The sequence below is a fragment of the Phyllopteryx taeniolatus genome, chromosome 3 (genome assembly GCF_024500385.1).
Source record: "Phyllopteryx taeniolatus isolate TA_2022b chromosome 3, UOR_Ptae_1.2, whole genome shotgun sequence".
Taxonomy (NCBI): Eukaryota; Metazoa; Chordata; class Actinopteri; order Syngnathiformes; family Syngnathidae; genus Phyllopteryx; species Phyllopteryx taeniolatus.
The window spans coordinates 18,466,464-18,492,225 of record NC_084504.1 but is presented as its reverse complement, the minus strand read 5'-3'; the positions used below and the strand labels follow the sequence as shown (position 1 = coordinate 18,492,225).

General features: G+C 39.6%; 1 protein-coding gene across 6 annotated transcripts in view; it reads left to right on the top strand.

Annotated features, from left to right (window-relative positions):
- trpm3 (transient receptor potential cation channel, subfamily M, member 3) overlaps positions 1 to 25,762 on the top strand; it is a 161,150-nt gene that overhangs the window by 64,202 nt on the left and 71,186 nt on the right. For all 6 annotated transcript variants that reach the window (XM_061767304.1, XM_061767299.1, XM_061767301.1 and 3 more), the window contains exons 3-8: positions 446 to 647; positions 2,375 to 2,588; positions 2,759 to 2,883; positions 4,051 to 4,222; positions 18,998 to 19,172; positions 22,631 to 22,754. In XM_061767304.1, the coding sequence (XP_061623288.1) occupies positions 446 to 647; positions 2,375 to 2,588; positions 2,759 to 2,883; positions 4,051 to 4,222; positions 18,998 to 19,172; positions 22,631 to 22,754 (1,012 nt within the window). The remainder of the gene's footprint in view (positions 1 to 445; positions 648 to 2,374; positions 2,589 to 2,758; positions 2,884 to 4,050; positions 4,223 to 18,997; positions 19,173 to 22,630; positions 22,755 to 25,762) is intronic.

Below are 25,762 nucleotides of genomic sequence, written 5' to 3'. Positions count from 1 at the left end.
GTTTCAACAGAATCAGATTCCAAGCCACTTGCTCTCACGTCATCCTTCGGGATTGGAAAACAAATATGAAAGCAACATCTGAATAAGTATTGTACTTGTAATGCAATACCGGCATCCATATACTGTAACTTCCACTTTAATAGCTCCTGTAGGCCGCCAAGAGGGACAGGGAGAGTTCAGACCAGCAAATCAGACTAGACAGAGGTGATAAATGAGTGCAAGGGACTAGCAGAACCTTAAAAATCCTTGTATACGTACGTCCCTTTGAGGAGATACAAATCTGTTGACAGGCTGTTACTTCATTTTTACAATTTGACACAGTATGTCATCTCCATTTGTCAATACAACAACACCACATCATCTTCTTTTTAATACAGGTTCGCTATTACGTCCAATTTTGTGAAAAAGAGACCCATTGATTGTCGTACATTCCCCTCTCATCTAGGTGCTGTTGCGGTCGCCTGATAGGACAGCATGTGGGCCTTCCCCCCGGCATCTCATCCAGTCACAATGACAAGGTGGAACGACCGGCCAAAAATGACAGTCTGTCTGAGAAGTGGTCCATCAGCAAACACACTCAGCTCAGCCCCACTGATGCATTCGGCACTATTGAGTTCCAGGGAGGAGGACACTCCAACAAAGCCATGGTGAACATATCGCACACCTACAGATACATGAAAGTTTTACGATACATCTCCTCCTACAAAGGTGCCTTGAGATGCGAGTTTATTTCATTAACCACGCTCGTAACTCAAAACACCGGTCTCTCAAATCATGTGTAGAAATTAATCCAAATGCCATTAATCCGCTCCAGCCCCCCACCCCCAAAAAAAAAAAATTGTTTGTAATGTGCTTTTAATAAGAACATTACTACTCAATAATATTGTACTTTATAAAAAAACATACAGTAATTACATAAATAAATAGACCATAAAGAATTTTTTTTGCGTCAATTTAATGGACATTGAGCCGCTTCTTCTGGTGTGCACGCCTTGGTCACCTGGTGGCAGTATAATACAGATTTACAAATATACTATACATTCAAGCTCCTCAATTTGACAGAAATATTTGTTTTCTTCGCAGACGATAAAGAATATATTCCTGTGACTATTGTTATATTACCCATCTTCATATGTTGCTCCACTATTTGTGTTCAAATAGTCATTGCTATTCGTTAGCCCATTTAAGGCGTTTCCCCATTATGTGTTAGCGTTCATCATGCAGATTTTAAGGCAAAGTTATATGGTCGTTTTAAATGTAGAGCGTGTAATTGTCGTTGTTGTTTTTTTTGCTTAGTTTGACAACTGGGAGTGGTAATAAACAGCTTGAATTTTCTTTTTTGAAGAATTTTTGACTATCTGCAAAAATGCTGCTTGTTGTGCAGTGAGTTGAGTTGAGTTCACTGCCATCATACAGTGCTCATATTTCAAGTGTTTGCCCGCAAGTGAAAACATAAAATTGGCCAAATGACGGCTTGTTACCTGGTGAAACTATTATGTTGGGTCACTCATACTGTATCTCAAGGCACCACTATATTTATATAAGACATTTTGGAGGATTATTTCCTTGCAGTTTTGTTACTTTTGTTAGAGTTTTCAAAGGTGCCTCAATACTCTTGTTGAATATAGTATAGATAAATGATCGTCCAAATAACACAAAGAATATACTGAAGAGGTTTAGCTGGGTGATAACGAGACACTTCATCAGGTATACCTAATGAGATTCAATACAAGAGTTGTATCAAAAATTCTGCTTTATCTTTTACAAAGATAATAATGCCTAATGATGTCGCTGGTAAGTATATATGTACCTTTTGACCTGGACTTTCCACTTTTGAGAAACGCTATTGATGTTCTTGTTTTGCCGACTTATGGATTACATTCATGCATACTTTAATAATAAACAGAAGTAGCATCTATCCAAATGAGACTGTAGGAGAGGAACTAGCTATAAAAAACATTTCTTATATGTCGGATCACCAGTCATCATCAGAATAACTCAAGACAGGATAATCAATTAAGTCTCTGTAATTGGAAGATAATTAAGTGCAATGACTTTGTTTCAAATGACTTTTGCATCTGACTCTTATAGTCACTGTCAGTGATAATTGTAGCATCCAGGCAGTTCACGTAGATGATTGCAGGTGAATTGTAGCTAATTTATTTAAAGGCTTGAATTATTCATGCCGTGCATATGTTAATTTGTGTGTCTGAGGATGAATTAGATAGATAAACAGATGTTTTTATAATGCATGTGGCCTCCAATTATAGAAAACATCTGTCTCATACGTTTGTAGCTTAAATAAACGAGCAACATTAACCCGGGCAGGTGCCCATATTGGCATGATCACTGACACATGTCCAACTGTCTCCAGTATGTGCGAGTGTCTTATGACACCAAGCCGGACCTGCTGCTGCATCTGATGACCAAAGAGTGGCAGCTGGAGCTACCCAAACTGCTCATCTCAGTCCACGGGGGGCTGCAGAACTTTGAATTGCAACCCAAACTCAAGCAGGTCTTCGGCAAAGGGCTCATCAAGGCTGCCATGACGACCGGAGCCTGGATCTTCACTGGAGGGGTCAATACAGGTGATATACAACACATGCTTTCTCGTCTAAAAGCCAGCGGGCCCAAATACAATAAATATTGAATGTGCACAGGGGAGATGTGAGTTGATTCTCAATATCATGACAATTTGTTGTTTTTTATTTGTTTGTTTTTTTCTCCTGACTGGCCCTCACTCACACGTAAACAATAGGGGTCATTCGCCATGTGGGTGATGCACTAAAAGACCACGCCTCCAAGTCCAGGGGAAAGATCTGCACCATTGGTATTGCTCCCTGGGGCATTGTGGAAAATCAGGAGGATCTCGTTGGTAAAGATGTAAGTGATACAGAGAGACGCAACACTACAGTTCAAGTTGTCATCGATTGCAGACCACTTTAAAGGCTTAAAAACCTGCAAAATCAATTGTAGTGAACACCAATTTATGCATTTTAATAGTTAAAAATTGAGGTAAAGATTATTTGAGACAAAAGGGAAAAATATGTGATCAAAGCCATCATGCACTACAATTTACACCTTGCTATGATGTAAAATGTCAATTTATGTTTATTTTTTTTAAAGGAGTAATAAAATGTGTTTTAAAGCAAAGTATTTCATAAAACACCACGAACGACTTTATTTACGTTATTAAACAGATTTAACATCATCCTGTCAATCTTTTTCCCCCGCCATTACTGTTATACGGGTATTATTTTATTCAGTATTGTTCTATTCCATTTTTTTTAAGCAGACAAAATTATAACTTTTGCGTCTGCGTAATAACTCTACCGATATTTTGAGTTGTTTACGTTCATGTTCCTCTCTCACCCTGTGACAATTTATATCAAGTTAAAAAAAATTCTACGAAGCTTAAAAAATACTTTTGACAGTACATGCAGGAGAACACAGATTATCTAATTATGTTAAAAAGTCCCTATCATTATGAGGTGGAGATACAAGTTATCGTGGGACAGTGACAATATGTTAAAAGGGATTTTTGCATGTTGAATGTGTGCTTTTGTTGAATGCAAGTCTGATCAGATGCATTACAACCTATGATGCTGCAGACACAGTCATATAATATTTACCATAAATACAGTATGAACGATATTAGGATACGATGTGGACCTAATTTGCTTCACTTTGAGACAATAGAACCACATGTACTTTCTCACAGACAGCGATCTCAAAAATAATAATCAGACTATTGAAAAAATAGAGATGGAATATACCCAAATTACAGTATATTGCTGTATTTATTACATTTGAAGATGATACAAATACAAAATTAAAAACATTTTACAAAATCATAAGAATATTCATGGATTCTATACTATTTTCCCCTTAATTTTGTAGAACATAGCTAAAAATGCTCCTCATGGCTTTTCTTCTTATAGAAAATCACTTTGATTTTGTTTTTTATGCTTATGATGCTTTGAGACAAACACATTTGACATATCTGAACAGCAACCTCCCCATCTTTAGGTGCATGTTCTTTTTGTCCAGGTGGTGCGTCCATACCAGACCATGTCCAACCCGATGAGCAAGCTGACAGTTTTGAACAGTCTCCACTCACACTTCATTCTAGCCGACAATGGCACCACGGGGAAGTATGGCGCCGAGGTCAAACTGCGGCGACAGTTAGAGAAACACATCTCCTTACAGAAGATTAACACACGTGAGTAACATACATGCGAGTATGAAAAAACCCACTTAGCCCGGGTCATTGTGATATAGCATGATGACTTCATTATCACTGTTATATTAACAACATGGTGGGTTAATTGGGTTTGCGCTTTATTGTCTAGCTGCAGCCTGACGAATCAGTTACCTGCTTTACACTGCACATGCAATGTTTGGCAGGATATTTTTAGTAAACTCCACCAGCCTTTGAAATGGTGCCTTCCTTCAGGACATGTTTATTTTTTCTTCAAAGCATCCTGACAGCTTAGTTAACTCTTTCCTTAAATGAACCCGCGTCATATTCTGCATTCTCTTTTTCTGTTATACCACAATATATACTGATATTATTGGAGACAACACATGGCATGATACATTTTCATTGAGTATGAAAGTGAGCAAAATGACCCTACATATTTTAAAAGGCCTCAATAGAAACGCAATGGTTGATAGATGTTTTCAGAATGTTTGTAAACAGTAGGCACCAGGGCAATCAGCTACCTTTGACCTGAACTGAAATAATGACACTTGTTTGGTGTTGCGCTACTAGATACAGTACCCCCCCCACCCAAGTTTTTTTATTTTTTTATTTCCTTGAAAAAAATATAAATAAATCTAGCAGAACGTGGATGAGAAGGATAAATCAAATGGATGTCTTAAATAGTTGTACAGAGAAGATCGCAAGACTTAGCCACTTCTAAAGGGAGAGACAGGGAACCACACCTCTATCATCGGATCTGTGGACAACATTTTCTCCCAGGTATGTTTGATTGGGCTGTCTTTGAGTAATTTAGCAAAACGTAATGGCTAGCCTGCTTGTAGACAACAGCGCGCTATCCATTTTAATAATAAAATAATAACATCTGTGCCATTAATATGAGCAACAGAAAGGAGTCAGTTAATTAGTGGGTCCCTCAATCATCATGTTAACGGTCTGAGTTCCCACCGTGTTTATTTTTGAATCAACTTACTTGGATAAAATGTGTCTCCTTCCCACTGAGAAGTAAAAACAGGAGACACTCACATTCCTCCATTGTTGTTGTTTCTCGACGTCACGGTTTGCTATAGATACTCTGCAGTAGAAAAGTGGTTGTCTAAAAACAGCATATTTCAATGAATCTGATCTAATTCTTACTAGGATTAGAAAATAATTGGAGAATTGAACGTGAAAACATAATTAGATTAGAATCTTGAGAGAAAATTTTACATTATAAATGGCTGTATATTACTGTGATGCGACTTTGCATATTTGTTGTCTTTGGTGTTCGTTACTAAAAGCGCTACAAAAGAAAAACTGTGAGTAAAGATGTAGTCACAAAAAAACTAAGATTTATTGCCTAGCTGAAATTAATTTAGGCATGCTAACGTGTCAGCATTGTTGATGTCACACTATATTTAAAGGTCGAAGGGTTTTCTTTTTTTTCAGTATAAGGCAGCTGTCAGATATGTGATTACACTTTAAATTATTGGAGCCCCTTAACAAGTGAGAAGACATTGATATTTAGCATAATTTTGTATTTTGACAGGCATAATTAATATGGTATTATCACACAGTATTTGCTATCCCTTTTGTAGTTATCCTCATATGCAGTTTTAATGTTTGCATCCAACTTACATCATTCTCAGAAAAGGGCAGCAGTAGCCTATTTGTATTTTGTGCGTACACTCAGTGTATACGCTGTTTTAATGTGTATTGTGTGGATCTGCGCACATATTAGCTTGTGTGGGCGGTCATCATTTGCTATTGAACCCCTGTCACATTACATTTACCAGTTTTCAATGTCCATTTAATAGCTTAACTGGAACCAAAATGGATCTTCACAAATTCAAAATGCATTCCTCTTGTTTTCCACTCATGTTCTCTCACACACAGACACAAAGCCAAGGCCACTCTCAACACCCACCCCCCCATTCCCCTCTCTTTAAATACATTTCTCAACAGCCTCTCACCATATTGTTTAAAATGTGTCACGGACATGGACCTGAATCAGGGGAAGCGGTGTGTGCAGGCATGATTTATTTGCCATCTCTTTGTTGTCAACACACACACAAACACATTTTATAAATGTCTGAAGGGTTTTGTTGATATGAATCCATTCATTTTAAAGCCATATAGACCATTGTTAAAACAGTAGCATTACCCTGACCTTACCTTTGAGAGCACCATTTTTCGTTAGTGTCTGTCTCATCTCTAAAAGTATCTGTCCGTTTCAAGAATGTAAAACAATGCCCTTTGGGTTAAATGCACATAGGTACTTTCTCTCTGTCCACCCTACGGTCCGGTGACCTGTGGACTTCCCTTTGTCATCCTATGCCTGGAATCATACAAAAGGGGCTGGGAAGGCAAAGGTACGCCCAATCGTCACACAATCACCTAACAATCCAGGTTTTGGCAATGTAAAGTGTCTGATGGGATTCGGAATTTTACCTGATCAAACCTAGTTTTTATCTGATCCAAGTAGAAGTCTGAGAAGTCTGATGGGATCTGCCAGCAAGAAAAGCCATACTGCTAGTCAGGAGAAATAAAGCTTACAGTATCTGACTTCTTTATCTCGTGTGTATAGTAAAACCTTTTAAGGAGACATATGCATTTTATTCACAATTTAAATGACCCCTTTCTGAAATGATGCTGTTTTGAGGGTGTGGTCCAATCTCATGTAAATGCACCTCTGCTCTTGATATTATATGATATAATGTACAGCTTTAGAGGTACAGTGTTGCCTTGAAATACAAGTGACCCAACTCGAGTTGTTTTGACATACGAGCCATCCATCCATTTTCTACACAGTTTATCCTCACTGGGGTTGCGGGTATGCTGGAGCCTATCCCAGCTAACTGCGGGCAGGAGGCGGGGTACACCCTGAACTGGTCGGCAGCCTATCACAGGGCACATATAAACAAACAACCATTCGCACTCACGTTCACACCTACGGGCAATTTAGAGTTTTCAGTTAACCTATCGTGCATATTTTTGGGATGTGGGAGGAAACCGGAGTACCCAGAGAAAACTCACGCAGACACGGGTAGAACATGCAAAGTCCACACAGGCGAGCCCGGATTTGAACCCGGATCCTTAGAATTGTGAGGTGGATGTGCTATCCAGTTGTTCACCGTGCCGGCTACGAGCTATCATTCAGACGATTTTCTGCTTTGACTTGCGAGCTAAAATTCTAGATAAGCGCGCTGTGTGGGTATCTCCACAAGCAGATAGTGAACAATTCTTCAAAAGAAGGCTGCAGCTCAACTCAACTTTACCTGTATTTATAGAGCACTAAAACAACCACAGCTACACACAAAGTGCATTCAATTTTATAAAAATAAAACATGTAAAAACAATTAAACATTGGGCATATTAAAACAGATTAATAGCGACATTAAAAACAAGAAAAACAATAAAACGGAGAAGAAAAGAAAAATGAGAAAAAACAGAGTGTAGATGCTGAGTTGAAAGCAAAAGGATAACAATGCTTCAGCTTAAAGCTGTTTAATGCCACTACCAGTTGAAGTATTTAAAACAACCACGCAGCTTTGTCTTCCTCTAGCTAACACAAAATGCAAAACACCATAGAAGGGTTAACGAATAGCATCGATAGTCACGATCTTATAACCCTTTCAACAACTGATATTTAAACACTAGCAGTGCGGACAATATAACAATACTCACAGGCATATTTTATTAGCCCTCTGCGAAAAAATCACCATCACTGCAGTTTACTGAGTCATTTATAGTAGTTGTGAAAGTCTTCTTCTTTGTGACTGTATTATGCTGCCCATAGTCAAGCACACCAGAAGGAGTTGCATTAAATTAATCAGGATGAACAAACTGTTTATTTTGTTTAGATTCTATTGAAGTATGTTATTACTTTAGGATTTATAAAGTAAACATCATAAAATGCTATTTTTTTAAAAGATGATAAAAATGTTTTTTTTTTCTTTTTTTTCTTTTTTTTTTGGAGGCTAGAACAGATTAATGGCATGCCCATTCATTTCAGTGGTGAAAGAGGATTTGCGCTAAGAGTGTCTGCAGTTACGATCGTTGTCATGGAGCGAATTAAACTCATATCTCAAGGCACCACTGTATATTATCCCCCAAATTGTTGTTGTTCAAATTGTATTAGAGATACTACTGTATTTATGTTTTGCTTCCTCCACCATCACCGTCGGGTTAATAGACTTAGTTAGGTGTGTATGTGTGTGTGTTTGATTACCTACCCACAAAATCAAGTATTAGAGGTATCAATTTTCTTCACAGCACGCCTCCTGCAGCATCCCGCTGTTGCCTGCAGTCCTATTAAAGAAATGAAGAAATTTTAGATAGGAAGGTTTAGCTGCATTATACTCGTTCACGCTGTTTTTGGGGATCAAATATAATCACACGTTGTGAAAGTGAGGTTGATTGGTACGAGTTATCCTGCCCCAAGCTTTATTATGTCCTTCTAATCCTGCCAGATCTTAGTTTGATACACCATTCCAAATGACTGCTATTGTCCAAGCAATTGACATACACACTTTTGAAATGACATCATAAGTACAAACCAATGATTTTAAATCAATTCCTTTTGCCATGTAATATATTGCAAATTAGTAATTTATGTCATAGCTTCGGTGTGTTTATATTAACTGTGATTAAAAAAAATAACCAGTCACAGTTTAATCTGCTAAAAAATGTTTTTTCAATAAATATCCATCAGAATTTTCAATAAATATCCATCAGAATACAAAGAACAGTAAAACTGTTCTATATAAAAGGGATACAGATCCTCCTTTCTACTTGATCTTACAGCAGAACAAGCCAAGCATACGATGGTGTACTTGGAGAGGAAGATTATTACCAACCGGTGGACTACACTGCATCTGGTCAACCAATATTACATTAATCATCCTGGAGCTGCAATGATAAAACATGCTTATGAATGAAATTTTGAAAATAAATACAAAATAAAATACAATTATGTAAAATCGTATACAACTTTGTGGTTCATGACACAGCTCTCTAACAAGTTTCATGAACTCTTCGAACGAACAATATTGTATAACATAGGTGGAAAGAGAAATTCAGTAAATGCAATTCATTCTGGTTGGCATCCAATTCGTTCATATTTCAAAACAATTGTCCCTACAGGAATAAAATTGAAATAAGCGATTTCAGAGTCAAACTGATATGGAACCATTCATTGTACAGACTCTTTTGTTTTTTTAAGTTAACCACAGTTTATGATAATAAGTTAGGAGATGGAGATAGGTTTCAAGTCACCCAATAACGACTTCATGCACTGTTGTGTTTTTCTTATTTTGTTTTGTTTTGTTTTTTGTGAAATTAAATACATCTTTTTCGATTTTCGGGGTCACAAAAGTTCTCCAAAAGCTGGCCACAACATAATGTGAGAAATGTTAGGGACCCCTTCACAAAGTGACTGGCCTGCCAGGAGGAAATGTCCTGGCATCAGTGATAAACTGCAGGCCAAACCACAGTGTGCCTCGGAGCCTCCAGGACTCAGCAGCCCCTTCCCCCCATGGTCAGTCACGGCTACAACATGATAGACCATGAGAGAAAAAGGAGAAAAAAAGGCACTACGTTTTGGGCAACCGGGGCTGCCTTGGCCGCTAGGAACATAGTATAGACGTAGCCTAAAGAGGACAAACGGTATCGAAAATTGATGGATCAAAGATAAGCGAACCCGACTGTCAAACTCCTGCAGTTTGCAGATGACACCACTCTCATCGGCCTCATCAAGGACAAGGACGGTGACGAGTCTACATATCGACAGGAAGCAGAGCGGCTGGAGCTGTGGTGCGGCCGACACAACCTGGAGCTGAACACGCTCAAGACTGTAGAGATGATCGTGGACTTCAGGAGGCATCCTTCGCCACAGCTACCCCTCACGTTGTCCAGCTGCCTTGTGTCAACCGTCAAGACCTTCAAGTTCCTGGGAATTACAATCTCCCAGGACCTGAAGTGGGCGACCAACATCAACTCCGTCCTCAAAAAGGCCCAGCAGAGGATGTACTTCCTGCGGCTTCTGAGAAAGCACGGCCTGCCACCGGAGCTGCTGAGACAGTTCTACACAGCGGTCATCGAATCAGTCCTGTGTTCTTCCATCACAGTCTGGTTTGGTGCTGCTACAAAAAAGGACAAACTCCGACTGCAACGGACAATCAAAACTGCTGAAAGGATTGTCGGTACCCCCCTAGCCACCCTTGAGGACTTGCACGCTGCCAGAACTAAGACAAGGGCGTGCAAAATCCTCTCGGACCCTCCCCACCCCGGTCACCAGCTCTTCCAGCTCCTTCCCTCAGGTAGGCGCTACCGATCAATGCAAACTAGAACTAGTAGACATTCCAACAGCTTCTTCCCTCTTGCAATCAACTTCTTAAACAGCTAACTTATAATTCCATTACAACAAGATGGCAATTTTTTGACTTGAGTTCGTTGTCACATTTCTGTGGAGCCAATTATGTATTACTCGTGCACTCACTGTAGTTGTCTCGCCGTGCTGCACTATTTGCATATAGTGGCCACTCATGCCAGAGTAGCATCTGCTCCATTTGCACACTGATTGAGGAGTATCTGTAACATTTGCACAACCATTGTCCCAGATTATCGCACTACTCGTCACTTTAAACCGCATACACTCCTTGAAGTCTCAGTGCCCTTTGCACAATGGTCATTGCACCGGACTATTGCGATATTAGCCATTCGAACTGCTCTAAGTGCTAGAGGACTCTGCATCTTTTTGCACAATTGTTGTTTGTTGTTGTTTTTTGTCAATGTCTTTATGTCTCCAAAGTGTTCTGTAAATTGACTGTCTGTTGTACTAGAGCGGCTCCAACTACCGGAGACAAATTCCTTGTGTGTTTTGGACATACTTGGCAAATAAAGATGATTCTGATTCTGATTCTGATAACTATAGTATCTAAATACCATATTTATGACACCATCCAGCGCAGCTTAGTGGACACTAGCACAACTGTTGGTATGCGTCAGTCCAGAGTGACTTGCGTTTTAGTCCTGCAAGTAAGTCAGAGAGAAGTTGAAGGGAGAAAGGAAAGTGAGGAGAAGAGAAGGGTCTTGACAGGATGAGCTGTAAGGGGAAAACATGAATGGCGAGTGAAAAGGAAGCATGGAGCTGATTAGAAAGCATTCACTGAGATGACACAATACCTTGAGGAGTCATCAGTAAAAAATAACAAAAATGTGTCTGCTGAAAGGTCAGCCTCATTCGTAAATGTTTATTTTTTTTCCTATTTTCTCTCTTGAACATAAAAAACAGCATATGATTCACAGCGAGCGACATTCACTCTTAGCCAGTCTTGTTGCTGGATCCAATAGAAGAACATTTCACCAAGTTCAAATAAAGTCTACCAGAATGATGGAGACATCTTGAGTGCTCGTGCTTCCAATTTCACTTCAATTACCAGGAATATCACAGTGACACAAGTGCTTTATATATACGGGTATACCTGTGCGTTTAACTCTGGGCAACCTTCACTGACCCTCCTTCACAGGCAGTTTCATTAATCACATCGTACGTTTAAAAAAAAAAAAAAAGTAGGCGAGGTAATTGAATCTCGGAAGGCATCAGGCCTTGCGGTGCAGATTAGCTGTGACATCATGACCTCCTCCGTGGACCAACCCATAGACAGAAGATTAAAGCTAAGATTGTGTACAGGGAAAGTCAAGAGCTTTGTATTTTTGGGAGCGGATTAAGCACTGTAAATGCTGAGACAAATTCCCTGTGAAGTGAAAATAAATGTCTTCTAAATTTGACCACAGAGAAAAGTGTTGTTAACAACTGCCAGATTTGCAGGATTAAAGATGTTTTCAAGTATATAAAACGATGCTTCAAAATCATGAAACCCAATCCGTCCTCTCCACTTTCAAATGATAATAATAATAATAATAATAATTACAGTATAAAGACGCTTTACAATTTCACGAAGTATTCATCAACTCCAGTCACATCTGGTTGTGGTATACTACTTGTGTAGCCACAGTCTGGGGCAGTCTGACGAAAGCATGTCTGCCATTCTGCGCCTACGGCCCCTTAGGCCATCACCACCGCCAAACATCCAGCCACATTCATTCGTAGGCAATGTGTCTTACCCAGGGACACAACGACGCCATTGGTCAACAACAGATATGCAAATAGTGCAGCGTGGCGAGACTACTGCAGTGAGTGCACGAGTAATATATAATTGGCCTGACAGAACTGTGACAACAAACAAAGACAAAATAAATAATAATTTAAAAATGCTTTTACCTTCTGTGCCACGCCACACACAATATACCCCACCAGGTCGTTGTGGGGCTTTTCCATGCCATGACAACGAGGTGCTTTAAAGCGGCCATGCCACCGGGAAATCCCAGTCCCATGCCAGTTGTCATGTCGAACTTCGTTTTTTTCCCCATTTGCTTATTTTCGTCTCCTCCACGTGACGTGCGCACACTCAAGGCTGACAATGAGGCGCTTAAAAGAAGCCATGCTAGCCAGAAGAGCCAGTCTACACACTGGCTGTCAAGTTGTTTTTTGTTTGGATATTTTGTCCACAAGCAAACCTTAATTTAGGTCACTGAAAACCAGCATGTATTGTCTTTATCCAAATGTCTGAACACTTTTTGTTTTACTTTGTTATGACATATTGATTAAGTTCATACAGCTGGCGTGGCATCAATTCCTATGCCTCACAATTACCTGTTGGTTGGCTGGTGACCAGTCCAGGATGTCTCACAAAGAGGGAACTAACTATCTAACTAACTGTTTTGCCACACACCCAAATACTTTTGTCTATATAGTGTATCTCAGATTAAAGGGTAAAAGGGTTGAAATGAACCAACAGCAGCGTTGGCATGCACTTGAAACATTCCAAATGTGAGCAACATTATTCCAAGATGAAGAGGTTATTCTTTGCTTTTTTTTTTTTTTTTTAAACCCAGGAGTGGAGTTAAGCAGTATATAAAACTGCCCTTGTTTGTGTGGCCTCAGGTGACCTCAAGCACATGTGATAAATGTAAGGTGGCAGGGTGTTCTGCCTTGTGGCGCAGGGATAACAGTCTGAAGTGCGTATGATGGCATCCGAGCCTCGCTTTAGGTACATGTGCAGTTGGAGGACATGCATGGATGGTGAAATGCAACATGGTGTGGAAAGAATGTAAGTGCATGGTTAACAGTGTGGACTGTGGAATTCTAGACATTTTCCAAGACAAGTGAAAAGGTCAGAATACTCCAGTCACCAGATGCCACGGTAATTAAAGGTGAGGACTAACATTATGTTCTTTTTTGATAACACATTTCACTTTGTGAAAGTTAATTATTATCCTTTTTTTAATAGACAAATAATACTACCTTTTATCTCTACACACCTCAAGTATTACAAACCCTTCAGGAGCTTACTTTGTAATACTACAGTAGATGTCTGGGGTGAGTTAAAGCAATATGATATTCATAACTTGCTCGACTCGGGCTTGCTCACCTAAGTTTTCGGTCATATACTTTTACAGTTGCCGTTGTTGATCATTTAGATGCAAATAGTAAGAGCTACTCAATCAAAGCAACAGTGGAGACTAATGGAAAAAAGTTATCTTAATTTGAAACATTAACAACTTAATCTGTTAATTGTTTTTATTTTAAATTAACACCAAAATCAATGTCTTTACTGGGATTTGTAAAGACAGTCTCCAGAGAGGGAATGTTTATGTTTGTGTTATCATTAATAATTCACTAAGCTCATTTCGTGCCAGAGACATCCATCCATCCATCCATTTTCTGAGCCACTTCTCCTCACCATGGTCGCGGGCGTGCTGGAGCCTATCCCAGCTAACATCGGGCAGTAGACGGGGTACACCCTGAACTGGTCGCCAGCCTATCACATATAAACAAACAACCATTCGCACTCACATTCACACCTACGGGCAATTTAGAGTTGTCAATTCACCTACCATGCATGTTTTTGGGATGTGGGAGGAAACCGGAGTGCCCGGAGAAAACAAACGCAGGCACGGGGAGACAAACTCCATAGAGGGGGGGCCGGGGATTGAACCCCGGTCCACAGAACTGTGAGGCAGACGCTCTAACCAGTCGTTCACCGTGCCGCCTGCCAGAGACATATTACTGATAGTACGTTTTCACAAATCCAACTATTTAGTGTCAAAGATGTATAAAGAAGTTGTCCCGTCTCTTTAAATTATTTTTTTATTTTTTTTATTTTTTAATTGCAATAGAGGGTTTAGCGTAGCTCCACCATATGTATCAAAGGATTGGGAATAATTTTAGCATGATAAACTGACACTACAAGGCAGCAGTGGCTTTGATCAGAGCTTTGTCTGCAAGATCAGTGGAAGATGGCATCTGTTGAGGGCCCATGTGGGCGTGGTGGGGAGTTGTAGGAGCGTGGTTGAAAGAGAGAGACGGTGATCGACAGTTAGAGTGAAAAAACATGGATAAATACAGACAGCTTACTCTAAAACTGAGTTTTGCTAACGCCAAAAAGGATGACGAATGTCAAAGGATGACGAATGTCATCCTTTTCCCAAAAAAGGGGAAAGGGATTACGCTGCAACAAGGAACTGTGTCTAGCGTTGGTCGCGTCGAGCGTTCGAAGGGGATCGTGACCATATCACGGTCCACTTCCCCCAAAACGTTGACTGCTGATGGAGATCTGGATTCATCCTTACCTGGGAGCTGCAGGGCGTCCTCCCCTAAGCCCCCTAGAAAGTCATCGAAGAGGTAAGAACTAGCTAACTTATAAGATAACGTCCATAGCCTGAGCGACTACTCCTTTTACCATTTTATCATGCAACATGCACAAACATGACAGTTTGTCCTACGATACTACTACATGTTTACAAATCATGCATCTTGTAGACAAAAACGTGGAGCATCGGTAGCTAGATGAATTGGATAAAAGAAAAATTTCCTTCTTTTATTTATAGACAGTAGTGCACAAAAATATAATTTTCAGAGAATGTGATGTGTGTAATGCAGATTTATTTTTTTTTTTTTTTTTTTTTTACCTTTCCTCATCATATTTTGTGGTAATTGTACATTTTTCTATGAATTGCAGTTGGTGCATCCAGCAGCAGATGCACTCCCACACCTGTTGGCAAGAAAGGTGAAAAAAGTATTTTTTTCCACTTCACACTGCAGCAATAATATGTTTCATTTCTATGCTAATTGTTTATTTTTTATCATTTACAGGAGGTGGATCTGATTGGGAACCCACAAAAGTCCCACACGCACACACCCACACATGCACACACACGTGCACGCACACATGCACACACACGCACACAACTACACGTATTGCAAAGTTCATGCAAAACCAATTTGAAAATGCATGTTATACTTGTAAATAAACACTTATTTTGCAATCAAAATACCCTTTTTTGTGTTGTTTATGTTGTTATATAGTAGGAAAGCATTGTTTAGATATTGGAGCTATCATAAAAGCAAAAAAAATAATAATAATAGTACCAAACTGAAAGTTATGCTTGAAATGCATCGTTTCACAAAAAGCTCCTTTTCTCTGGTTTTCTTTTCTTGGAAACAGGTATTTTCAAGAAACTTACCTATGTTCAACTGCTGTTTACTAAAGAACGGTAGAAATTTACCTTTTTTGTCCTGATGAAAGACGAGGGTTAAATCTTTATTTTGGTAGGTTCCATGTTTCTATAGCTATTGAACACAATTTTCTGTAGGCCTTCATGAATCAGTCAAAATTGTAAAAAATGGCTGGCACCTGGCTCTCCCAATTTCTGAAAAACGGCTGGCATTAAATGAGTTAGTAGCAAGCTTTATGTTGACTAACCTCAAGCAAGAAAGAAATGCAACCAGTATAGACATGGTCAAATGCTACATGGTCTGTAAAGATGTTAAAGCATGCAATAAATTGACATGCCAAATGGTAACCAAACTAGTCGCCATCATAAAACCTTAAAATACACCATCTGAATATTCTGGTGTGCAGAAAAGTACAAGCAAGCACTGCACAATAAATCCTAACATGAGAAGTGTCCTGACTGTTCCACCAATATTCGAGGCCACTAAAGTTGGTGATCCTTGGTTGTCAGTGGCAACTATCAAGCTTTATTACAAGCCTGATTGCCATTGAAATAGTTTTAATAGTTTTAAGTTAAAATGAGGAGTATTGAGGATGTTATCAAGGTCCACTGTAGAATTAGTTGAACAAACAATGAAATAGTCGGTTTTGTTAAATCAACACCATCATCAGTTTGTTGATTGTCCAAACATTTGTGTCTGTTCCTGAGATCCAACAACACACTTTAAAATCGGCCTTTATGTTGACATTGATATTTAATGTACTTATTGTTAATTTATGAAAGGTCTCGAAAGACAGCTGCTGCTGGTGTCAGACTTTTACATTTACCTTGTGTTTGGGAATTTTGTGAGAACATGCGCTATACCTAATGGATGGAGAGATGAGTTTCCTTTCAAGTGACCCTAAGAATACTTTGCAATTTAGGGATTATGATGTATTCAAAGTACTATATATTTATGTGCTTGCAGGTTAGATAATGTTTTGTTTTCAATGTTAAAAATAAAAAGCAAACAACATGATTAGGTGGTCATCACCAAAAGGATTTGTGGTTAGTCAAGCTCAGGATAATTTCGTTACTTTGTGGTTTGTTTTGTGTTTGCATGGGCAAAATTATTTTCCCACTATTAAACCTGCCGCAGCTATGCTTCCCCCTGCTCATTTACCCCATGGTGGCTTTTACTTTAACGATAATTCGCTTTTGATACTGCAACATTGCCACCGCAGTCATCAACACAAACCCAAACGTGCAACCAGCAACATGGACGAGATCATCTTACTTATGCTTCTCTCTCTCTTTCCCTCTTCCTTTTTGCCCTGCTGGTCTTGTGAAGTGTCATGGCACAGTGACATTTTAACTCTTTGAAGCAGATGAGGTCCCTAAAATATTCTCCTTATGTAACTGTCCCGCTTGCAAGGCTACACGAGGCTGTGTGAGGCAAAACGTCACAGTGGTGATTATGCGCCTGTGTCTTTCTATGTGAGAGAGACTGTGTGAATTATGCAGACCCGGGAAGAGAGTGCGGGGTGGGGATGATCCAGCAATACACAGCCTTTGAATTAGAAGAGTCTAAATGGCAAGAAGAAATGTCATGTTAAACAGGACAAGATAGCAGGGTGGCAAAAAAGCATGGGGGGTGACGGGTTTAGGGAATGGATTTCACCAAGACCACTCAATAGGTAAGAACAAAGTGTACGAGGGGAGGACGGATATTGCGCAGTCATGCCTTATGCGTCCTTCAAGGGATATTCTGTGTTATAACAAAAACTCGAACTGAACACCGAAGGAAAAATGGACACAAGAATGATTTACCTTTCAAAACTTTTTATTAAATAGTAACACGCGCCAAACGCAGCAGAACGTGACAAAACCTGAATTGTGAGACCATGAGATGCTGGGCTAATATATATGCTACCTGTCCCACTAACCGACCAGCTCCAAGTTTTGTTACGCCCTATGACGTACTGGCAGGTTTTGTTGCATTTACCCCCATTTTACTATGGCTAACTAGGGTTCTCATCAACACCTTTTTTACTGTTTAAAGATCTGGCCAGGCATCCACGGCAGTCACAGCTTTTCAGGGATTCCCATCCCGTCCCCTGCGTTGTCTCACATCCATCCCGTTTTGTCCACGGTGGCCTGAAACGTGATTGCCGTGGCCGGCGGGAACACAATATAAACATAGCATTCCGGATGACTTGCACTGAATGGAATCAGCCAGGGATGCATAGTCCGAACAGTAGTTGCTGATAGCCAGCCTCAAGCACACTTCCCAATGGTCATCAGTCATAGTCAAACAGTATTTGGACTTAATAATCTTCATGTCGGAAAAGGCTGGTTCACATATAAACAAGTGGAGCCAAATAATGCTGTCAAGGAGGTTGCACATTTCCTGGTGTCTGGGTACTTTTCCCAATATGACTATAAGTTCCAAAACTGTCCATAAGCTCTAGACTTCAGCTCCATGTTGGCTTATAGTGTCAAAATCTCATGCTCCACTCCAGACGATCGACCAGTAGGATCGTGATCGATTAGTAGATCTTAATTGGACGTAATGGGCACCCCTGATTTAGTCTTCAATGGACTTAATTTGCATGTTTTTGGAATGTGGAAGGAAGCCAGAGAAATTGGGGCGTAAACCTACGCAAGCATGGGGGGAAGATGTAAACTTTAAACATGAAGGCCAGTTGTGGTAACCACGAATGCACCATCCTGCCCTTTAAAAGAAACAAAATGCTAATGACAAGAATAAATTTCAGATGTAAAGGGAGACATTTGCACATAAACAGAAAAGCAAAAGTCTGCAACCAGCATAAATTAATCACAGGTAATAACATTAAATGTAATGTAAGGTGATTTCAGAGTGTGTAGTAGTGTTGGAACTGTAACTGATCCTAGATGAATTTGTGGTGAGGTCCCCCCTGGAGTGGTCACCCGCCACTCGCAGCGCCCTATTGTAAAAAACACAATTACCTCTATTATCTGTCATATACGAAGCCTGTCTGACTCACCAACTCAAAACAGCATTTAGATTTGTTTTAACTCAATCCTACTATTATGTCAGTGAGGGGAAAAAGCCACAAAAGCCAAGGAAAAGGCAAAACAACACAGAATGAATAGTTCAATGCTTTGCAGATTTTCGAGAGAATTCCAAATTGTGCAACTAACACCACATTTCCTCATTTGTTTTTTCTCCCCCTTGTTTTTATTTGTGTGCAGGTATTGGTCAGGGTGTGCCAGTGGTGGCTCTCATTGTGGAAGGGGGACCTAATGTGATCTCCATCGTGCTGGAGTACCTCAGGGACACCCCGCCAGTCCCTGTAGTGGTGTGTGACGGCAGCGGCAGAGCCTCCGACATCTTGGCATTTGGTCACAAATACTCCGAGGAGGGAGGGTATGCGCTTATATGATAACGATTGCATCCTAAGCACTGCCATGTGGATGCACTATTTTATGACTAAAACAGAAGTATATACAGTACGAGGCATAAATACAATAGACTCACAGCTCATCTCTATGTAGGCTACATTTTCCAATAGTGGTGCTTTGACTTATGAGTATAACTCGTTCCGTGACCACGCTGGTAACTCAAAACATTTGTATCTCAAATCATCTTGCACCACTGAAAGATCCCTCAGAGCACCAACAGAAACGTTTCTGTTTTTTTAATAAGAAAAATAGCCCACTGTATTGTTCATTATCGACTACATATACAGTAATAACATATTTAAATGGTAAGTAAAGAATAAAAATGTGTGCATCATGATTTCATGGTTTAATGCCCATTGACAATGCGCTGCTCCATCTTGTATGTGCATTTTGGCCACCAGGGGCAGTATAAAATGTATGAAAAAATTAAAAGAAGACTGTCTTTTCTAAGCTCAATAAGGTGCAGTAATAGTAATAATTTTTCATAGAGGACAAAGAATAGATTACTGTGAGTATTGTCATATTGTCTGTCTTTACGGTTGAAACCAGAGGTTTGAATACACTATATAAAAAGATGTGCTTTTTTTCCCACTGGCTGACATGAAATCAGACAAACTTTTTCCTACTGTGGGTCAGTTAGGATTACCAAAATTATTTCTATTTGCTAAATGCCAGAATAATGAGAGGGTTTATTAAAATACATTTTCACTACTTTCTTCAAAGTCAGACGTTTACATACACTAAGATTACTACAATGTCTTTAAACAATTTAGGAAAACTCAGATGATGATGTTATAATTTCTTTAGACGCTTCTGATAGCTTTGTTGACAACATTTGAGTTAATTAGAAACATATGTCCCAGCATGAGCCGGTCCATGGCTGAAAAAAGGTTGGTCCGATGTACCACAGTCCAGGCACTGTAACTCTGACTATAGGTCAATGTAAGTAAGCCAGATATTTGAAACAACTTTCAATATGATGTAGTAAAACTGCAAACAACAACCACAATACTGCACAGATTTTGTATTTTTTTTGTTTGTTCTGAATCTCATTAGATACCCGATACTCCATTTGGCATTCTACTGAGAATGTGTAATGACAATAGTGTAAATGAATGCATTTAAAGAAAACAGGTTATTGGAATAAAGGCAACTGCAGCAAATTAGAATTGTAACGAGAAAATATTTTATATACAGTGGGTATGGAAAGTATTCAGTCCCCCTTAAATTGTTCACTCTTTTTTTATATTGCAGCCATTTGCTGAAATCATTTGTTTTTTTTTCCACGTTAATGTACACACAGCACCCCATATTGACAGAAAAAAAACATAATTGTTGAAATTTTTGCAGATCTGATAAAAAAGAAAAACTGAAATATCACACAGCCATATGTATTCAGACCCTTTGCTCAGTATTTAGTAGAAGCGCCCTTTTGAGCTAATACAGCCATGAGTCTTTTTGGGAATGATGCAACAAGTTTTTCACTCCTGGATTTGAGGATCATCTTGGAGATCCTCTCCAGTTCTGTCAGGTTGGATGGTAAATGTTGGTGGGAAGCCATTTTCAGGTCTTTCCAGATATGCTCAATTGGGTTTAAGTCTGGGCCATTCAAAAACAGTCACGGAGTTGTTCTGAAGCCACTCCTTCGGCATTTTAGCTGTGTGCTTAAGGTCATTGTCTTTTTTGAAGGTGCACCTTCGGCCCAGTCTGAGGTTCTGAGCACTCTGGAGAAGGTTTTCGTCCAGGATATCCCTGTACTTGGCCGCATTCATCTTTCCTTCGATTGCAACCAGTCGTTCTGTCCCTGCAGCTGAAAAAAACACCCACAGCATGATGCTACCACCACCATGCTTCACTGTTGGGACTGTATTGGACAGGTGATGAGCAGTGCCTTTTCTCCACACATGCCACTTAGAATTAAGGCCAACAATTTCTATCTTGGCCTCATCAGACCAGAGAATCTTATTTCTCACCATCTTGGAGTGCTTCAGGTGTTTTTTAGCAAACTCCATGCGGGCTTTCATGTGTCTTGCACTGAGAAGAGGCTTCCGTTGAGCTGCTCTGACATAAAGTCCTGACTGGTAGAGGGCTCCAGTGATGGTTTACTGTCTAGAACTTTCGCCCATCTCCTGACTGCATCTCTGGAGCTCAGCTACAGTGATCTTTGGGTTCTTCTTTACCTCTCTCATCTACCTTCTCCCCCAATTGCTCAGTTTAGCCAGACGGCCAGCTCTAGGAAGGGTTCTGATTATCTCAAACGTCTTCCATTTCAGGATTATGGAGGCCACTGTGCTCTTAGGAACCCTAAGTGCAGCAGAATTTTTTTTTGTAACCTTGGCCAGATCTGGGCGGCACGGTGGCCGACTGGTTAGAGCGTCAGCCTCACAGTTCTGAGGACCCCGGTTCAATCCCCGGCCCCGCCTGTGTGGAGTTTGCATGTTCTCCCCGTGCCTGCGTGGGTTTTCTCCGGGCACTCCGGTTTCCTCCCACATCCCAAAAACATGCCTCAATTGGAGACTCTAAATTGCCCGTAGGCATGACTGTGAGTGCGAATGGTCGTTTGTTTGTATGTGCCCTGCGATTGGCTGGCAACCAGTTCAGGGTGTACCCCGCCTCCTGCCCGATGACAGCTGGGATAGGCTCCAGCACGCCCGCGACCCTAGTGAGGAGAAGTGGCTCAGAAAATGGATGGATGGATGGATGGCCAGATCTGTCCACAATTCTGTCTCTGAGCTCTTCAGGCAGTTCCTTTGACCTCATGATTCTCATTTACTCTGACATGCACTGTGAGCTGTAAGGTCTTATATAGACAGGGGTGTGACTTTCCTAATCAAGTCCAATCAGTATAATCAAACACAGCTGGACTCCAATGAAGGTGTAGAACCATCTTAAGGATGATCAGAAGAAATGGACAGCACCGAGTTAAATATATGAGTGTCACAGCAAAGGGTCTGAATACTTGGCTGTGTGATATTTCAGTTTTTCTTTTGTAATAAATAAGCAAAAATTTCAGCAATTAAATTTTTTTTCTGTCAATATGGGATGCTGTGTGTACATTAATGAGGGAAAAAATTAGCTTAAATGATTTTAACAAATGGCTGCAATATAACAAAGAGTGAAAAATTTAAGGGGGTCTGAAAACTTTCTGTGCCCACTGTATTACTTTGATAAACCCATATGTTTCTCATGAGACGCGACTTGCATAAATGTTTCTATAGTTTCTCACTGCATGTCCAGTTAAAGATGAAGCTCATTTTGCCAAGGACTCTCAGGCATAGCAGTGTTGATAGTCCCAGTCAACCATGGTTTCACTTACAGACAACAAATCTAATTTAAATCCCCCCCCCACCCCACGATTTCTCTCTCCCTTCTGTCTTCCTCTCATCTTCTTTTTCTCTGCTCCTCTTTACTTCTTTTCTCCAGCATAATTAATGAGTCTCTGAGAGACCAGTTGCTGGTGACCATCCAGAAAACGTTCACATACAGCCGCACACAGGCGCAGCATCTGTTCATCATTCTCATGGAGTGCATGAAAAAGAAGGAGCTGGTGAGTGTCTTGACCAGAAACAAACACAAACACACATGCATGTGTGGGTGCTTGTTATTTACACACATGCGTATCCACATATGGAGGATACAAATAAAAATGACATCAACACGCAACACGCTCGGAAACTTGAGTTTTCCAATAGAGTAAAGAATCCATAAAATGTAAGGAAGGAGATGTACTTTTATTTAATTATACTTAGTGTTGGTTCGATTCCGGTTCCAAACGATTCTCGATTCCGAGTCTTTTAGGCGGCTGGCTCAAAAAAGTTTGCATGGTTTAAATAAAGGGTGTCCAAATTATAAACATCCATTTTCTTAGCAGCCCGCAGCAGAGACTAAAATGAACATTTGACTCGAGGTTCTTTATGACCAGTATCAATATCAAACCTATGAACTAAAAGGCAATGTGTATGGAACTAACCCAATTGACTTAATATTCATTAATTAATGTTTCAGCTAAAAGTTAAATATAGCATTGTTAAAATAGTTATTTTAACAGTTTTAACTAATTTAATTTAATTGTTTCACTCACCCAGTTGACTGAGAGTTGACTTCACTGACAGCATTTTTAAAATAGTTATTTTAACAATGCTATATAGCTGCCCCTGTATTATGTTTCACCACGTCAAATGGTTTATATGTGCAAGTTTTAACTTGACTTCTTGTTTTAAGCTTGTAGCCTTTTATTTTGAAGGCTATGCACCGGAATTCTGCATTTTGGCACGAAAAGTAACTTCACCAGTGATTGTTTTTTATTTGTATTATTATTTTTTTAATGGATGGAACAAAATGCTATAAAACGCTGATTCTTTTCCCTACCCACTGATGAGGCACAAGGTTTGTGTTTGTGATACTGTTTATATGAATTTTGTCCCAATTCATTGTGATGTAAAGTTGCTACAGTGAAGTTGTAGCCAAGTTAAGCTTTTTTTTTTTTTTTTTTGTCATCGGCGCTTACGTTGGTTTGAAGACTAAAATAAATGCTAAAAACCATCAGTGCAAAACTGCAAGCAACAGTTTACCTTGTTAGCTGTCTCAATGTTGGCATAGACATATTTTATTGTTTCACTCACCCAATTGACTGAGAGTTGACTTCACTGAAACTCCGCGCGATGTAGGCTGACGCTCGGATTGCGTTAGACGCTAGACATCGTGAAAGCACCCTTCTCGCAATGTAATCTTATTCAAAGTGTTGCACTGAGGCGACTGGTCATTAATTTTAACAAAGTTAAGACACACTTGTCCGCCGCCTCGGCCATTGGGCACAAGCACGTTATCGTGCACGATCTTCTTCGTTGGTTTACGCTACTTCTTTGTTGCTTTTCGCCACTACGTCTTCACAGCTGGAGGACTAGGCATCAAAACTGGGAGCCAAAATGTTTACATTTGAACGGTTCCGGGAGGACCAGAACGTTAGTCCCGGTTCCAATCAGTTCTCGATTCTCAATGCCCAACCCTAATTATATTTCATCTTCTACTGTACATTCAAGGTCCAACAGTGTACTGTAAATCCTGCCTTTAGAAAAATAACATCACTTTGTGCACAATGTGTGATTTTTTTTTTCTTGTTTAATCGTCCACTCCTCCTTTATCCATCACTGTCCCTGTCTCCAAAGATGTCTGGTGCTGTGTCCAAATTCTTTTCTTAGTCATGTAGTTTTGCTGAGTCTGCATGTCCAATTTTGTTTCAATAAACCAAAATTCACATTTTGCCTTTTGTTAAAGAGTGGATGTTTTTGAAGGGTTTAGTTGACAGAAACCATTTCATCAACAGGCTCCCCGAAAGGCACAAATGCACTGTGAATAAACACTTTGACAAACTTTGATAACCACTGAGTACAAATCTTATTCACCTAGTGGCACCTTGAGATACCAGTTTAATTCATTAAGTAACCACGCTTATAACCCCCCCAAAAAACAATTTTATAATATAATATCCACAACTTTGTACTTTATAAAAACATAAGAGTAATAAAACAATTAAATAGTATGTAAAGCATTAAACAGTTTGTGCATCAACGAGTTAATCCAGTTCAGTGTGCTGTTCCTTCTGGTCTGCCCGCCTTGACCACCAAGACTTTTACTGTACAACTACTCAGTAAGTTGCTGTAATATTAGTTATTTTTCGTAGAGGATGAAGAATACAATATAGTGTATGCCTGTCAGTACTGTTATATTACGTGTTGTTCCGCCATTTATGTACAAATATCCATTGCTTAAAGTGTTGTAAAACAGGCCGTTCGAAAGACAACATAGGTTGCTTGTTTTATAAACACAATGTGTAATTCTCTTTGTTGTATTATTACTTTGACAGTAAACTTCAACTGGGAGTGGGATTAAACAGCTTGAAACCTAGATTTTACTAAAATGTTCAATATTTACAAAACTGCTACTTATTGTGGAGTTGTGTTGAGTTCACTGTCACCTTACAGCGCTCGTATCTCAAAGCAAAGTTGGGTCACTTGTATCACAAAGTACCACTTTCATCGATTGTTAGCTTTGGTAATAAAATGTTTTAATTCCTAAGGAGACTTTCTGTGGACAACCTGTACATTTGTGGAGTAAATATTTTAAAACGATGATTCTCAATGTCTGGTACTCGTACCACTAGACGTTCGCAGGCTCGCTCTAGTGGTACGTGAAAGAATCACAACCTAAGTACCGTAATTTCTAGTGTATAATACGCACCCATATATAATACGCACCCCCAAAGTTGACCTAAAAATTCTGGAAAACCCTTCTACCTATGCATAATGCATTTTTACACTGCATGATTTTGCTTCTACCCATATGATCAAAACATGAAGTTAAGCACTTTATTTGAACACGTAATACTTTATTTTTATTTACTTGCTCTTATTTCGAAATTCACAGCCCTACTTTTATTTAGTAAATGAGAAACCACGCAGTTGTGCTCATATGTTTGATTACCCTGGCAGAATTTGTAAGATGGGTACAATTCACATTTAGTTTTATTTTAATGGGATTCAAATTAAACTGTCAAGC